We start from the raw sequence: 15,573 nt of genomic DNA, 5'->3' as shown, positions 1-15,573 counted from the left end.
CATCTTTGTATTTGGAGTTGATCATCACTTTGTATGGTTCATTGTTGGTCATGGACACCAAACTTTTTGTGGCTTCGGCGGTATTTTTTTACTACTTTTCTCCTGTGTTTGTCTGGAGATCCTACATGTAACCATGGCTGCATTGTTTACATGCAAAATTAGCTGTTAGCAGCCTGTAGCATGTCAATGCTAACTAGTGTAGGGCTTGATGATTTCCCTCGAGCTGAGGAGGAGGCGGTGAGGACGACGTGCTGGTTCTCGGATGTGAGGACGACGTGCTGGTTCTCGGATGTGAGCTGGGAGGTGACAACGTGGACCTGTCCTTCCATCCATCGTTGTTGGGAACGTGGGATCTCGCTCCGGGGGATGGACGAGCTAGCTGTGCTAATCCAGCGGCATCATGCTGTTCACGGACGTGGCTGACGGAGCAGACATCGGACGCCGCGACACATCGGAGGAGCTTGGCCTGCTGTGAGCAGACAGGATCCAGGAGACAGAGACTGAACAGACTGCTGGGGAGGCTCAGTCCTGGACCCTGTGGAGGTGGAGACTGGCTGGGCTGGAGAGTGGTGGACGAGTGGTGGACGGGATGTCGTCATCTAATTTCTTATGGACCTTTTTGCACTTTCTATACTCTTTCTTACTTTTGTTTTCTTAAATGCTGCGGTGACTCCTGAATTTCCCCTCGGGGATAAATAAAGTATTTTCTATTCTATTCTATCACAATCGGGCCAATTTACAACCCCACTCTTGGTGAATATCACATCTGAAGCCTTCAGTTGTATCATGTAAAACAATATAGGACTTATCATAAAGGTATATTATTTTGCATGTGATCTCAATGCACATCAACAAACTGGGTACTAAAGAAGTTGGTAAAATTAAATCACAAATAGCTAACTATCAACTGCTTATTGTGAAACTTTAATTATTCACTTAACATTTAAAGTTAATTATCAGAGCAAGCAATGAACCAAACTTCTGGATTCAAGAACTAAGCAGCTATTTATCACCTGATTCTCTGGAAATAGCAGAAACGTTTATTTTAAAGAAGTTATGTGCTAATTCCATGAAATAAGAAAAAACTTTATCTAATTATTACTTAAGTGTGATGAAATTTGCAGACCTCTATAGCAAAGTGTTACCAATATTACTCTTATATAACTGATGTCATGCCACTCAGGAGTTAAATCAGTCCCCACATTATTGATAAAAGCCCCATTAGTCAGAAAACTAGTTTAAATTAAGTAGATATTCTTCAGCCTTATTTGGACCAGTAATTCAGTGAATTATTATATTTGTACGGATCAGAGACGTCTTTACACATGGGCATTGTGGGCCCACAACACCTACAAATTATGGGGCCCCACAGATCAACACAGAAAATTGATACTTTCTTTCTTTCTTTCTTTCTTTCTGTCTTTCTTTCTTTCTTTCTTTCTTTCTTTCTTTCTTTCTTTCTTTCTTTGGCTGGGGGCCCCAAATTACTGATTTGCCACAATAGAAACATAAAAAATATTCTTTTGGATTTTTGAATTTTTTTAGGGATACCAAATTTGATTCCATAAAAAATACACCACCCTTCCATATATAGCTTTGCTATATTGTGGGTTCATTTTGTGTTTGTGGTATAAAGATAACAGAGTTTCTTCTTGGTCATCAATTTGTCACCTAGATTAAATAGTTTTGTTGTGGCCCTCTGTAGCGTAGACTGTATTTACAGTGGACAGCATGGCTCAGCTGTTTTGTACAGTTTGAAGTCAAAATACCCCGTCACTGGCACAGCCATTGGTATAAGTTGTGCAGCCAGAGTCTGGGCATTAAAGACTGTGAGGGACTCAGAGAGAATCTGAGTGGAGCTGGGTGACAAAAACATATGTATATTTTTTTTTCTTTCGAGAGTTTAATCTCTCATTGGCGCTCCCTCCCGGAATATTTTACAATCCCTGAGAAATAAAACACAAGAACGTCAGCTGTCAGTCATTATCAACATGATGTAGAGCCTTGTTTTTAACCTCTAACAACTAATGAAAACAAAACTTTTCAGAAAAAAAGAGGACTTGAATACAAGGCAGCCAACTGATGTCTTCAAATCACCACAACGATCAGATGTGAGAAACTTCTCCATCAGGTGTATTCATGTTTTTAACTTTGACCACAGCCCATCTGGGAATGACTGGGGAGATTGATTATTTTTACATGCACTGTAGCAAGCCACTAGGGGGAACAGTTTTTGTGGCAACCTCACTTTGAGCCTAGCAAGATGACGTCCAGTTTTTTAAATTACGGTCTATGCCCTGTAAGTATTCAGCAACAGCTGCACTTGTGTTTATTAGAGGAACTGCAGTTTAAATCATAAGGAACACATCAGAACAGACGGCTTTATTCTTTTAAGCACTGCAGCAAACTTTATTTAGATGTTTGTTTCATTGTAAGCTGAGTGGGCGTTCCTCCTGCAGGAGCTCACAGGGCTTTGGTGATCTCAGAGCTGCTGGAGCTGACTACCTTCCCATCCACAATCTTCTCTGTGACAGTGATAATCTTCTGCTTGGTGACAGTTAAGGGGTTAGTGGCAGTGGAGCTGGAGGAGGAAGCAGAAGCAGAGCCGGAGCCAGAACGAACCCCAGAGTTGGAACTAGACATGAATCCAGAGCTAGAGCCAGACCCAGACCCAGACACGTAGCCAGACCCAGAGCCATCAGACCCGAATCCAGAGCTGCCGCCAGAGCCAGAGGTGGTTACAGACGCATAGCCAGAGCGAGAGCCAGCCCCGGCACTGGAGCTACTGACAAAACCGGAGCGAGAGTTAGAGCCACCGCCAGACCCATAGCCAGAGCTGAAGCCAAAACCTGAACCGGAGCCGGAGCCGGAGCCGGAGCCGGAGCCGGAGCCGGAGCCAGAGCTGCAGGAGAAAAACATTTTTGTTAATCCAAGTGACAAACTGTGGTGTCTATGGTGAAGAACTTCAAGCAGAATAAATAATGTGATACCAGCAGAAAAGTATAAAACATTAAATGAGATCTTTGGTTTTACGAAAGATATTTATTTCAACATGTTCCCAAAATGAAGTTAAAAGAAAATAATAATGCCACACATCCTTTATCTTGACAGATTATTTTCCTCTCTTCTCTGTTTTTGTTGGACTTCACATTAGAAACCTGTTGGATTTTCATCCTGCAGGAACAACAACCCTTTTTTTCCTCTTACCTGCCACCCTCTCCATCCAGCAGCCTCCTGTACACCTCAATCTCCTGCTCCAGTTTGGTCTTGACGTCCAGCAGCATCTTGTACTCTTCAGACTGTCTCTCGAGGTCAGCCTTCAGCTGGCACAGCTGGTCCTCCAACATCGTCACCTTACGTAGAAGAAGAAGTAGAGAGTTGACATCTTGAAGTGTAACAAGCAGCGACATTTTGAGCGGTGATGTCTGACAGCTGGCTCACCTGGTTTTGGTATCCTGCCAGTTTCATGGAGTAGCTGTTCTGAGTTTCAGCCAGGGTGTTTTCCAGAGACGCTTTCTGCAGGAGAAAGGAGCCGTTTCACTTTCTTTGTCCTAGCAGTGTGTGTGTGTGTGTGTGTGTGTGTGTGTGTGTGTGTGTGTGTGTGTGTGTGTTCACCATGCTGAGTTGTGACTGCAGCTCTATCTCCAGAGCCTGCAGCGTATTCTTCAGGTCTGTGATCTCAGTTTTTGATGTTGAGATGGTTTCTACGTTTTCAGCCACTTCTTTGTTCAAATCCTCTGACTGTGTGGAGGGCAGAGACAACAGTGTGGTCAGGACAAATACATGCTTTTTATTTCAGACACAAAATAACAGTCATTTATTTTCTGGACTGGTGTTTCAGGTAAAGTCTCACCTTTTTATTGAACCAAGCCTCAAGTTCTTTGTTGCTCTTGGCAGTAAGAGCAGCATATTGCTCCCTCATGTCTTCCAGGACCTTAGTAAGGTCTTGTCCTGCAGGAGCATCCACCTCCACATTCACCTGACCGCTCATCTGGTCCCTCATGGCCAGCAGCTCCTACAGAGCAAATCAGAGAAACAATGATGAAGGTTTTGGACAGACTGAACCTGAAATGTTCTCTCAAACAGAGGGAGCTTGTTTTGTAGATGAGGTCCATGAAATATTTTATGCCCCAGTATTCAGAGTCCTTCACTTTGTAGAGGGATTCACAGACCTCCTCCTGGTTCTTCTTCATGAAGATCAGCTCCTCCTTCAGACCCTCGATCTGCATCTCCAGGTCTGTCCTGCCCATGGTCAGCTCGTCCAGGGCTCTCCTCAGCCCAGCGATGTCCGCCTCAACTGACTGGCGCATGGCCAGCTCGTTTTCATACCTGCACCGAGGACAAGGTCATGAAAAGTCAATAACGCTGTCACTTGAGAATTATTTCTTGAAAATTAATCCCACCCCCAAAACACACAAAGTGAGGATGTAGTGAATAGATTTTAAATCAGGAAACAACAGAAAGTAATGGTCACAATTTCAATGCAGCAAGATGTGGCTGTTCCAAGCTAGTTCATATCTACTTTTTTGAAATGCAAAGTGCTAACTCTCTATGGTAGGAGTGTTTTCTTCTAAATAGTTTGCCAACCATTATCAACAGACTCAAATAGAAAAAACAACAACATTTGAGATAGAAAAATAAAAATCAAACCTCTTCTCAAGCAAAGCAGAGCAGCTATCAGCTCTACAAGTTCAAATATTAACACATCAATTAAGGTCCTGTGTTCTCACCTAATGTGAACAATGCCTATCCACATCACCTTTCAGGTGGCTAACCTTCCATAACTTTGCAAAGAACTGGGTGGTTATTGGTAAAGAGGTTACGCTGACAACCAGGAAATGATAGGGCTCAAAAACTCTGTACCAGAAACAACTGATGAAATTATACAGAGTATTTCCATTTATTGTAATTATTTATTAAACTTGTGAGTTTTGCCCCCATAAGGACATGGCTGACGTGACTGTCACCTGTGGCCCTGTAGCTGTCTACAAATAGGCTAAAGGCCCCCACCTCATTCTCACATGAACAAAACTAGGTTGAGGTTAAAAAACAAACAAACAAACAAATAAAAAAAAATAAACGCCCATGCTGATGGCTTGAAAAGTCAGCTGAAGAAACAAGTTGGTGACATCACAATACACATATGAAGACTGCACTAATTGTTTCACTCACTTGAGCCTGAAGTCGTCTGCAGCCAGTTTGGCGTTATCGATATTGAGGTAAATTAAGCCATTTTCTTTGGTAGCCTCTTGGATCTGGGGAAAAAAAGCAGTCAGATATGATTTTGACTTTTTCCATGTATGACCTTTTTATTCATGTTCATGTTTTATGAAGTATCAATAGTTCTGTAAAAACCTGCTTGTGCAAAGATTTGTACACCATAAAGTAAATGATACCATATTTTAATGGCTGTGAGCTGTAACAGATAAAGAACATTAACAACAAAGAATAACCCTCCTTTAAACCTAATTTGATCACATGTAACAGGGGGTGTGTTCACATGATGGCTTTTACGGGTTCTTTTTCAGAAACATCCTTGGTTTAGTCTCTCTTCTTTCATACTCAGAATCTGCTTTTCCTTTTTGTCCTCAGGGGTTAAATGAATCAGAAGGCCTAAGCTCTTGGTTCATACGTCACTCTGACAGTGCTGAATATTCAATGTTCTTTAAAAAAATCAAAAAGAAGCTTTTCATCTGGCACAAGATGGCAGCACCTGCGGACAAACCAGCTTAAAGCACACAGTGGCACCTACTAAGGTTTTCCCTCCAATCTAAAATCTTGCTTGTATTGTTCGTCCCCTTGGTCAAAAATGTCAGCTATGAAATTGTATGAATGTAAATGCTCTATATTTGGGGGGCAATTTCAGCACAAATGTTGGTGCATTAAATGCACTTTACTAACTTCTTACTGTCCCAGGTTTGCAGTTGATATATAAATGGTAGGGGTTACTTGTCTCCAGAGTAATTTTAAAACAGCATAGTACATGTGTTATGGAGGTGTCTGCATAACAATAAGATGACTAAATGTGTGCGTGTCAGAGATGAACCTACCTGTCCCTGCAGATCTGAAATGGTGGCGTAGTAGGCGCTGTAGTCTCTGGAGGAGGGGGAGGTCTTCCTCTCCAGGAACTCTCTGATCTTTGCCTCCAGCTCAGCGTTGGCCATCTCCAGGCTGCGCACCTTCTCCAGGTAAGCAGCCAGACGGCTGTTCAGGTCCTGCATGGCCATCTTCTCGTTGGCAGAGATGTCCATCTCTCCACCCATACCACCAGCACCTCCAGCGCCTCCAGCGCCTCCAATACCAGCACTAGCGAAGGAGAACCCAGAACTCCTGCTAACTGGCATTGAAGACAACCCTCCAAGGTACCGGAAGATACCAATGCCTGCATTTCCTCCAACACCACCGTAACTTTTGACACCTCCAAAACCAAAGATTGCTGAACCTGCACCTGCACCTCCTCCATACATGGACATGGCAGGCCCAACAGAGGACATTCTGAATGAAGTCCCAGAAGATCCACCTGCATACATGGACTTACTGCTGCCGCCTCGAGCCCTTGAAGCCATTATGGAGATGGTAGAGGAGGATGTCTTTCTGCTTCAGCTGAGGAGAGGAGACACTGAGGAGGTCAAGGAGCTGCTGATGTTTTATACTGTTTGATGAGTTTGAGAAGAGGAGGAGCAGGGATGGATGGTGCTTAAACTTGGGTGGAGACACCTTTCCTCTTTACTTTTAGGAGGGGTGATAGGCTGTAGGTGTGCCTGAGAAATGTAGAATCCACCCTTAATTAGTGTGTTGACCTGTTAGTCCAAACAGAAGGATTTCAGCCTGAATCAAAAGATTAAAGGACATTAAGAGCTGCAGACAAGTTCAGACTAGGATGACATTCAGATTTAAAGATCACTCACTTCATATAAAACAAATCCAACCAATAATTAGAAACTGTAAAAACTGACCTTCCTCAAAATACTCCCCAGCCGTTATTTCAGTTATTATGACAGCAGGGTTGGGTGATTATTGGCTGCAGGTTGCTGTGGTGGGAAGAGTTTAAGTGGATTAAGAGAGTAAACCACTTATTTGGTGAAACAGCCTTTTTGGCAAAGTGGTTCATTCATGAATCATAACCTGAGTCATGACAAACGGTAAAATACTCCAAGTTTAACGTTTGCCAAATAATCAGGGTGAAACCATTTGCAGCCAACACGATAAGTATTCCTTTTTACTCAAAACTGCTGGTCAACACTGGTTTCACAGGTATACATGAAATGGACTAGACTTCGGGACAATATGTAACCACTTAGTGATACCTCATGTAGGGGTTAGATAACATCCCAGTCAGGTTAATGTGACAGGACAACTGGGTTTGGGTTAAAATCACTACCTCTGTCTGTTTTGGAACATACATGAAGCCTGCCTTTCATAATAGATCTCTTACGTCCACACACAAATATTTTGATAAGGTATAGACAAAACATTTAGCTTGGCTTTGTGCTTTTACAACATTCAGAAATACTTGGCCTTGATATTCCTGGGTAATCCTGAACTTTCTCAACCATCTGTAGCTAATTTCAAGTTTAAAAGCCTTAATTCCTTTGATACCTCATGCCCTTGCCCACTCCCTCCTCCAAAATATTAAAAAAAAACCACCTGAATACAGGATTAGAACTAGACACCAGAGACGTATTGTTAGAAAATATTTAGGCCTTACAAACCCCTACCCAAGTCCAAGGTGGTTGCCAAGAGCCCACAAGGTTCTTGGCTGGGCTCTGAATGGTTAGACCCAAGCATCACATAGTCAAGCTTTACCCCACTATGGTAAGATCTTAGGCCAGTGGTGGTTCAGACTTACAGTTTTATTCAGTTGCTTTGGTTCATTTCTCAGGTAAGAATTAAAATTCACAAAACTACTCATTCAATCTTCACATCATTGGGCCACGAATGCACATTGAAAAAGCCTTTTCACATTCTTTCAAACAAGTTGCAAATACTTTGGGACATCCATGAAAATGATTCTGTACAATTCTCTGCTGTTTCCTACATTATCAGCTGCTTCTGTCATGTTGATCAAAATGGATTATCGTGGGTCTCTGTTGGATAGTCTCCCTCCACAACATTTGGTTATTAGTTCATCCCATAAGTCATTACATGCAAAAAGGTTGAACAAGTTATCATTACATGTCAAACAGCTTTCCACACATTTCCATCAGACTTTTTTTCTAAATTTGTCTGGATTGGTTTATCACTCCCTGGTCAATCTTGACTCTCTCCAACAAATAGAAATTTGTGAAGAATTAGTTTAACCAATGATCAACCAGTTTTCTGAAATAGCTCAAAGATTCATCTCATGAACTATCAACTCGCAGGTATATCTGTGTACTTTCCTCTGTACGGACAGTGAAAACACATAAAGATCTATCATGGTTTTCGACCTTGTTCCCAATCATTAGCCTACGGTTGGTTGAAGGATGCAGCCAAAGTTGGGAGGACAACTAATTACTCAATCACTCAGACTTTTTGTGGACAAAGAAGATCTTGAGAAAATGTGATGCAGATGAGAATTTGTGGCCCAGCAAACAGGAACATAAGGAGGTGTAGGAAGACTGCACTGACCTGTAATTCCCACAGCACTGCATGAACAGTTTTCCCTAAAGAGACTGATCTATGTTCACATTTGTTTTTTTTTTCTTTGTGCTGTGCAGCGCCTTCTTCTCCTTTCTGTATCACAATGATGGGGTCAGTCAACAAATTACAGCACAAAAAGTGAAGAAGAACATATGAATTTTGGCCAGTCTCTTGCAATCAATCTCCTAAATACACTTAGATGTTTCTCACAATTTCGGTAACTGTCATCAAAACTTATCTATTAGGTAAACCTTGCTATTTCCGGGTTGGACCCCCTTTAGCCTTCAGAACTGCCTTAATCCTTGGTGGCATAGATTCAACAAGGTCCTGGAAACATTCCTCAGAGAGTTTGGTCCATATTGACATGACAGCATCACACAGTTGCTGCAGATTTGTCGGCTGAAAATCCATGATGAGAATCTCCCGTTCCACCACATCCCAAAGGTGCTCTATTGGATTGAGATCTGGGGACTGTGGAGGCCATTTGAGTACAGGGAACTCATTGTCATGTTGAAGAAACCAGTCTGAGATGATTCCAGCTTTATGACATGGAGCGTTATCCTGCTGGAAGTAGCCATCAGAAGATGGGTACACTGTGCTCATAAAGGGATGGACATGGTCAGCAACAATACTCAGGTAGGCTGTGGACTTTAAACCATGCTCAGTTGGTACTAAGGGGCCCAAAGTGAGCCAAGAAAATATCCCCCACACCATTACACCACCAGTAGCAGCCTGAACCGTTGATACAAGGCAGGATGGATCCACGCTTTCATGTTGTTGACGCCAAATTCTGACCCTACCATCTGAATGTGGAGCAGAAATCCAGACTCATCAGACCAGGAAATGTTTTTTCAATCGTCTATTGTCCAGTTTTGGTGTTGCTGTGTGAATTGTAGCCTCAGTTTCCTGTTCTTAGCTGACAGGAGGGTCACCCGGTGTGGTCCTCTGCTGCTGTAGCCCATCTGCCTCAAGGTTGGACGTGTTGTGTGTTCAGAGATGCTCTTCTGCAGACCTCGGTTGTAACCAGTGGTTATTTGAGTTACTGTTGTCTTTCTTTTAGCTCAAACCAGTCTGTCCATTCTCCTCTGACCTCTGGCATCAACAAGGCATTTTGGCCCACAGAACTGCTGCTCACTGGATATTTTCTCTTTTTGGGACCATTCTCTGTAAACCCTAGAGATGGTGGTGGGTTAAGATCCCAGTAGATCAGCAGTTTCCGAAATACTCAGACCAGCCCGTCTGGCTCCAACAACTATGCTACATTCAAAGTCCCTTAAATCACCTTTCTTCCCCTTTCTGATGCTTGGTTTGAACTGCAGCAGATGGTCTTGACCATGTCTACATGCTTAAATGCATTGAGTTGCTGCCATGTGATTGGCCGATTAGAAATTTGTGTAAACAAGCAGTTGGACAGGTGTGCCTAAAGAAGTGGCCGGTGGGTGTTTAGGTAATAGTTAAAGGTCCCATATTCTGCTCCTTTTCTGCAGTTTAATATGGATCATTGATGTCTTCATGAAATGGTAGTAACATTTTTTGGTCCAAAAAGCCAATAAATCAAGCACAGCAGCATTGTTTCCAGGCTCTCATAGCCCCTCTGTTCAGAACGCTCTGATTTAGTGGGCGTGGCCTCCATATGTAAATGAGCCGTCACTGATACCGCCCCGCTCTTCCACGTCACTGAGAGCAGCGCCACAAGCTCAGAGTGCACAATGTTTAAAAATAAATAAATAAATAAATAAATAAAATAAATAATAAAAAAAAGAGTGCACAATATTTAGAAAACAGTAAAGCCGTAACATTACAGGCTAAAACAACAGGCTAACCACAGCTACAGTTAGCATCCTGAAGCTAACACAGAGACAGGGGGACACTGAGGAAAAGCTCTTACATCTGCTCCACAGCACACAGCATTTAAAATACTCACATTTCCAGGGTCTGAGGTTTGTTGGCTGATGGTTGGTAATGCGCCTGGATTCAGGACAAGTTTATTCACTAGCCCTCTGTTATACTGTCCAAAGCTGGAAAAGCAGTCGGCCGTGAAGTGACTAGTACACACCTGCACAGTTTTAGAGTGTAGCTGGCACATTTCCCTGATAAATGAACTCTAGCCACTTACTCTTGTCCTCTTTCGACATGGGAAGCTTGTGCATGATGTAACTATGTGGCTGTTTACAGCCAAAAACAGAGCAGTGATGGCTCTTCAATTTCAGCATTCTCTCCAGCAGCAGGGAGGGGAGTGGGCGGGGAGGAGGTTCGGGGGCATCTGCTCCGGTGGACCAATCAGGTCAGACTTGCTTCTGATTGGTCATAAAAAGGAATCGCTGACGTCGGCAAATCCCCAAAATCCAAACAGCTCGTTTTAGGTCAGGATTTTATATTCACAAGCACTACTAAGTACAGGTTTGGTCATTAAATATCATATTTTGTGGGCTGGGAGGAAAACCAAAGACCCACAAATTTTACTAAAAGACTTAATAAAGTGATTTTTACAAAATATGGGACCTTTAAATAAATGAAAATTATAACAGATGCTCCACCAGGGAGGGTGGTGCCCTTTAATAGTCAGTGATTCATTAATGCTGACTACCCTCTGCAGTACTAATAGGCCCTCTTTATATTAGCCTCAGCTATCACTGTATAAATTCATGTGTGAAAGGATGAATGTGACATGAGGCGTAATGGCACATTCAGAAGACTTGAAAAGGGCTTTTTGTTTCCTTTTTAATTCAATAATCATAATCTACCTCTAAACTTCAATCAGAGAGACAGGATTTGGATCATTATCAGGAAAATGACAGTTTTTCTAAACAAGTCAACTAAAAGATCACACCACATGTCACATGGGCAGACATCTGAATAATGCTTGTCATGAAACACATCAGGATATCTAACATTGTTCAGCTTAAGCTTCAAATAATTATATCTAATCATAAGGGTGCAGTCTTGCAGAACCAGATATCAGAAAGTCTTATGGCAGAGTGCCAGGTTGTTTTTTCTTTTTCTGTTTTGTTTCTTTTTGAGAGATACAGAGTGCTTACAGAACATGTATTGTACATGTATCATGTAATTTGAACCAATGCAGGGTTTCAAAGTGAAAATTTAATGACTGTTTTCTTGGTGATTGTTCTGTTGTGGCCCTCTGCAAACATTCATCAACAGCAGCACTTAGTGGCCGTTAGAGGAACTGCAATTTCACTCTTTTAAAACACATCACAACAAACAACTTTATTCTTTGAAGCACCGCAGCAAACTTTATTTGGATGTTTGTTTCATTGTAAGCTGAGTGGGTGTGCCGCCTGCAGGAGCTCACAGCTCCTTGGTGATCTCAGAGCTTTTAGAGCTGACCACCACCCCGTCCACAACCTCTTCTACGACAGTGATAATCTTCTGTTTGGTGATGGAAGTGGACACAGGGGGAGTTGAAACTGTCACAGAGCTGGAGGAGGCAGAAGCAGAGGCAGAGCTGGAGCCACCACCAGAGCCTGAGCCAGCACCAGAGCGAGAGCTGGCGCCAGTGCCGAAGCCAGAGCCGGAGCCATAGCCGGAGCCTGAGCCGGAGCCGGAGCCAGAGCTGCAAGGAGACAACATACATGACGAAGACAACAACGTGACATGGCTGATAAAGATGCATTTAGGTTCTTTTTTTATTTCTAAAGGACAAAAGACAAAATGAATAATAGCTCTATTCTAGTGTATCAAATAAATTGAATAAAACTAATAATGTCACAAACAATCTTTTATCTTGACATATAAATTTTCTCTTTTTCTCTGTTTTTGTTGGACTTCACAAGAGAAACCAGCAAGACTTTCATCCTGCAGGAACATCCGGTGAACAACCCTTTTTTTCCTCTTACCTGCCACCCTCTCCATCCAGCAGCCTCCTGTATATCTCAATCTCCTGCTCCAGTTTGGTCTTGACGTCCAGCAGCATCTGGTACTCTTCAGACTGTCTCTCAAGGTCAGCCTTCAGCTGGCACAGCTGGTCCTCCAACATCGTCACCTTGGGTAGAGGCAGAATAGAGTTGATATCTTGGAGTGTAACAAGCAGCGACATTTTGAGCAGTGATGTCTGACAGCTGGCTCACCTGGTTTTGGTATCCTGCCAGTTTCATGGAGTAGCTGTTCTGAGTTTCAGCCAGGGTGTTTTCCAGAGACGCTTTCTGCAGGAGAAAGGAGACAGTTCACTTTCTTTGTCCTAGCAGTGTGTGTGTGTGTGTGTGTGTGTGTGTGTGTGTGTGTGTGTGTGTGTGTGTGTGTGTGTGTGTGTGTGTGTGTGTGTGTGTGTGTGTGTGTGTGTGTGTGTGTGTTCACCATGCTGAGTTGTGACTGCAGCTCTATCTCCAGAGCCTGCAGCGTACGCTTCAGGTCTGTGATTTCAGTTTTTGATGTTGAGATGGTTTCTACGCTTTCAGCCACTTCTTTGTTCAAATCCTCTGACTGTGTGGAGGGCAGAGACGACAGTGTGATCAGGACACATATATGTTATCTATTTCAGACACAAAATAACAAACACTCATTTAATTTCTGGACTGGTGTTTCAGGTAAAGTCTCACCTTTTTATTGAACCAAGCCTCAAGTTCTTTGTTGCTCTTGGCAGTAAGAGCAGCATATTGCTCCCTCATGTCTTCCAGGATCTTAGTAAGGTCTTGTCCTGCAGGAGCGTCCACCTCCACATTCACCTGACCGCTCATCTGGTCCCTCATGGCCAGCAGCTCCTACAGAGCAAATCAGAGAAACAATAATGAAGGTTTTGGACAGACTGAAACTGAAATGTTCTCTCAAACAGAGAGAGCTTGATTTGTAGATGAGGTTGATGAAATATTTTATGCCCCAGTATTCAGAGTCCTTCACTTTGTAGAGGGATTCACAGACCTCCTCATGGTTCTTCTTCAGGTAGATCAGCTCCTCCTTCAGACCCTCGATCTGCATCTCCAGGTCTGTCCTGCCCAGGGTCAGCTCGTCCAGGGCTCTCCTCAGCCCAGCGATGTCCGCCTCAACTGACTGGCGCATGGCCAGCTCGTTTTCATACCTGCACCGAGGACAGGGTCATGAAAAGTCAATAACGCTGTCATTTGGGAATTCATTTTTTAAAAACTAAACTGCAATAAAAGCCATTGAAATTTTATGTAGGTTGTTCACTAATTTGTGGACACCACAGTGTTGAGTATCTCGCTACAGTTTGAAATTAACTGAAAGATTTTAAACTTTATCACCTTCATCAGGAAGTTTGTCTTATGTCTCTCCTGCATTTAAAATATTTAAGCAAGTGAGTTCATAGCAGCCAATTCACTTCAAGGTAAGCTACCATCACTTCGTGTCTCTGCATTTAATTGCTTCCTGTCACTTAGCATAAGATGCTAAGTAACCAACTTGCTAACTTCTTAGTATTTCAAAGACATGATTACATTATTCCGACTGTGTGCAAATCTCTAACTTAGGAGTTTAAGTTAAACAGGTCTATAATTCACATTTAAACTAATCTCAATGTTTCACTCACTTGAGCCTGAAGTCGTCTGCAGCCAGTTTGGCGTTATCAATGGAGAGGTATATGGAGCCGTTAGCAGTGGTAGCATCCTGGATCTGGAAAAGTGACAGACGAAAGAAATGCTTTAAACATTTTCATGTTTAGCTTTTCTTTACCTTCACGCAATGTAAAATATCAAAGAGACATCCTTGGATTAATCTCTTGTTCTTTACCTCTAAGTTTGAGTCTGCTTAACCCCCCCCCCGTAGGCACACACTTACACACACACACTCCAAGTCCTGTTCAACAAGCTCCAACAACACAGCACTGATGGCTATGAACAATGACAGAACATGTCAGCTGTCGAACAGTAGGTAACACTGTTTATTATCAGGTAATTACTGATGATGTAACTCACTTCAGACTGCACCTTATCACATATACCCTGGTTTAATCTTGCGCAGCTATCACACTCACAATTATTGAGTAATGAAACATAAATGATCTACTTTTGAGGCCATTTCAGTTTCATAACTTTTACTGTTCCAGGTTATTATGATATATATATATATATATATATATATATATATATATATATATATATATATATATATATATATATATATATATATATATATATATATATATTGTGGGGGATACTCATCTCCAGGGTAATTGATAAACGGAATAGTACATGTGTTATGGAAGTGTCTGCATAATGATAAAATGACTAAGATGACTGTGCATGTCAGAGATGAACCTACCTGTCCCTGCAGATCTGCAATGGTGGCGTAGTAGGCGCTGTAGTCTCTGGAGGAGGGGGAGGTCTTCCTCTCCAGGAACTCTCTGATCTTTGCCTCCAGCTCAGCGTTGGCTGCCTCCAGGCTGCGCACCTTCTCCAGATAAGCAGCCAGACGGCTGTTCAGGTCCTGCATGGCCATCTTCTCATTGGCAGAGATGTCCATCTCTCCACCCATACCACCAGCACCTCCAGCACCTCCTGCGCCTCCAATGCCAGCACTAGCAAAGAACCCAGAACCTCTACCAGCTCCAGGGGCCAAAGACTGTCCTCCAAGGTACTTGAAGGTCATATCTTGTACACCCCCAAATCCAGCACCTGAGCTCATCATAGACATGCCAGAGCCCACAGACATCCTGGGTGAGTTTGCAGAGCCTGTGTACATGGACTTACTGCTGCTGCCTCGATACCTTGAAGCCATTATGGAGATGGTAGAGAAGGATGTCTTTCTGCTACAGCTGAGGAGAGGAGACACTGTGAAGCTCAAAGAGCTGCTGATGTTTTATACTGTTTGATGAGCCTGAGAGGAGGAGGGGGGATGGATGGTGCTTAAACTTGGGTGGAGACACCTGTCCTTGTTGACTCTCAAGAGGGTAGATGGGCTGTAGGTGTGTCTGAGAAATGTAGAATCCACCCATCATTAGTGTGTTCACCTGTTAGTGCAAACAGAAGGATTCCAGCTCGTATC

The 15,573-nt window shown here is 42.8% G+C and overlaps 2 protein-coding genes across 2 annotated transcripts; both read right to left on the bottom strand.

The window, feature by feature from the left end:
- Positions 1-3,203: 3,203 nt before the first annotated feature.
- On the bottom strand, positions 3,204-6,278 carry LOC141809212 (keratin, type I cytoskeletal 13-like). The gene is made up of 7 exons (XM_074696110.1): positions 6,051-6,278; positions 5,173-5,255; positions 4,173-4,329; positions 3,854-4,015; positions 3,616-3,741; positions 3,442-3,516; positions 3,204-3,353 (listed from the first exon to the last, which is right to left on the bottom strand). The coding sequence occupies exons 1-7, from the start codon at positions 6,261-6,263 to the stop codon at positions 3,204-3,206; spliced, it is 966 nt and encodes a 321-aa protein (XP_074552211.1). The 5' UTR covers positions 6,264-6,278.
- Positions 6,279-12,472: 6,194 nt separating this feature from the next.
- Positions 12,473-15,153, bottom strand: LOC141809204 (keratin, type I cytoskeletal 13-like). Its single transcript, XM_074696100.1, has 7 exons — positions 14,851-15,153; positions 14,120-14,202; positions 13,495-13,651; positions 13,176-13,337; positions 12,934-13,059; positions 12,708-12,782; positions 12,473-12,622 (listed from the first exon to the last, which is right to left on the bottom strand). The coding sequence occupies exons 1-7, from the start codon at positions 15,061-15,063 to the stop codon at positions 12,473-12,475; spliced, it is 966 nt and encodes a 321-aa protein (XP_074552201.1). The 5' UTR covers positions 15,064-15,153.
- Between the last annotated feature and the right edge of the window lie 420 nt (positions 15,154-15,573).

This window comes from Halichoeres trimaculatus, unplaced genomic scaffold (genome assembly GCF_033239565.1).
Source record: "Halichoeres trimaculatus isolate MK-OKI-2021-1 unplaced genomic scaffold, fHalTri1.1 fHalTri1_scaffold_20, whole genome shotgun sequence".
Lineage (NCBI taxonomy): Eukaryota > Metazoa > Chordata > Actinopteri > Labriformes > Labridae > Halichoeres > Halichoeres trimaculatus.
Note: the sequence above shows the minus strand (reverse complement) of the source record. Positions and strands in the feature narration are given on the sequence as shown.

What these genes read in the sequence shown, in the direction of transcription:
- LOC141809204 (XM_074696100.1), bottom strand. Translation starts at nt 15,063, where the DNA reads ATGGGTGGAGAGATGGACATCTCTGCCAATGAGAAGATGGCCATGCAG. An exon ending in TTGCAGATCTGCAGGGACAG is followed by an intron (nt 14,203 to 14,850) that starts GTAGGTTCATCT and finishes TCACTTTTCCAG; the next exon opens with ATCCAGGATGCTACCACTGC. An exon ending in TGGCAGGATACCAAAACCAG is followed by an intron (nt 12,623 to 12,707) that starts GTGAGCCAGCTG and finishes CCTCTACCCAAG; the next exon opens with GTGACGATGTTGGAGGACCA.
- LOC141809212 (XM_074696110.1), bottom strand. Translation starts at nt 6,263, where the DNA reads ATGGGTGGAGAGATGGACATCTCTGCCAACGAGAAGATGGCCATGCAG. An exon ending in GCAGACGACTTCAGGCTCAA is followed by an intron (nt 4,330 to 5,172) that starts GTGAGTGAAACA and finishes TCCTCGGTGCAG; the next exon opens with GTATGAAAACGAGCTGGCCA. An exon ending in AGGCTTGGTTCAATAAAAAG is followed by an intron (nt 3,742 to 3,853) that starts GTGAGACTTTAC and finishes CCCTCCACACAG; the next exon opens with TCAGAGGATTTGAACAAAGA.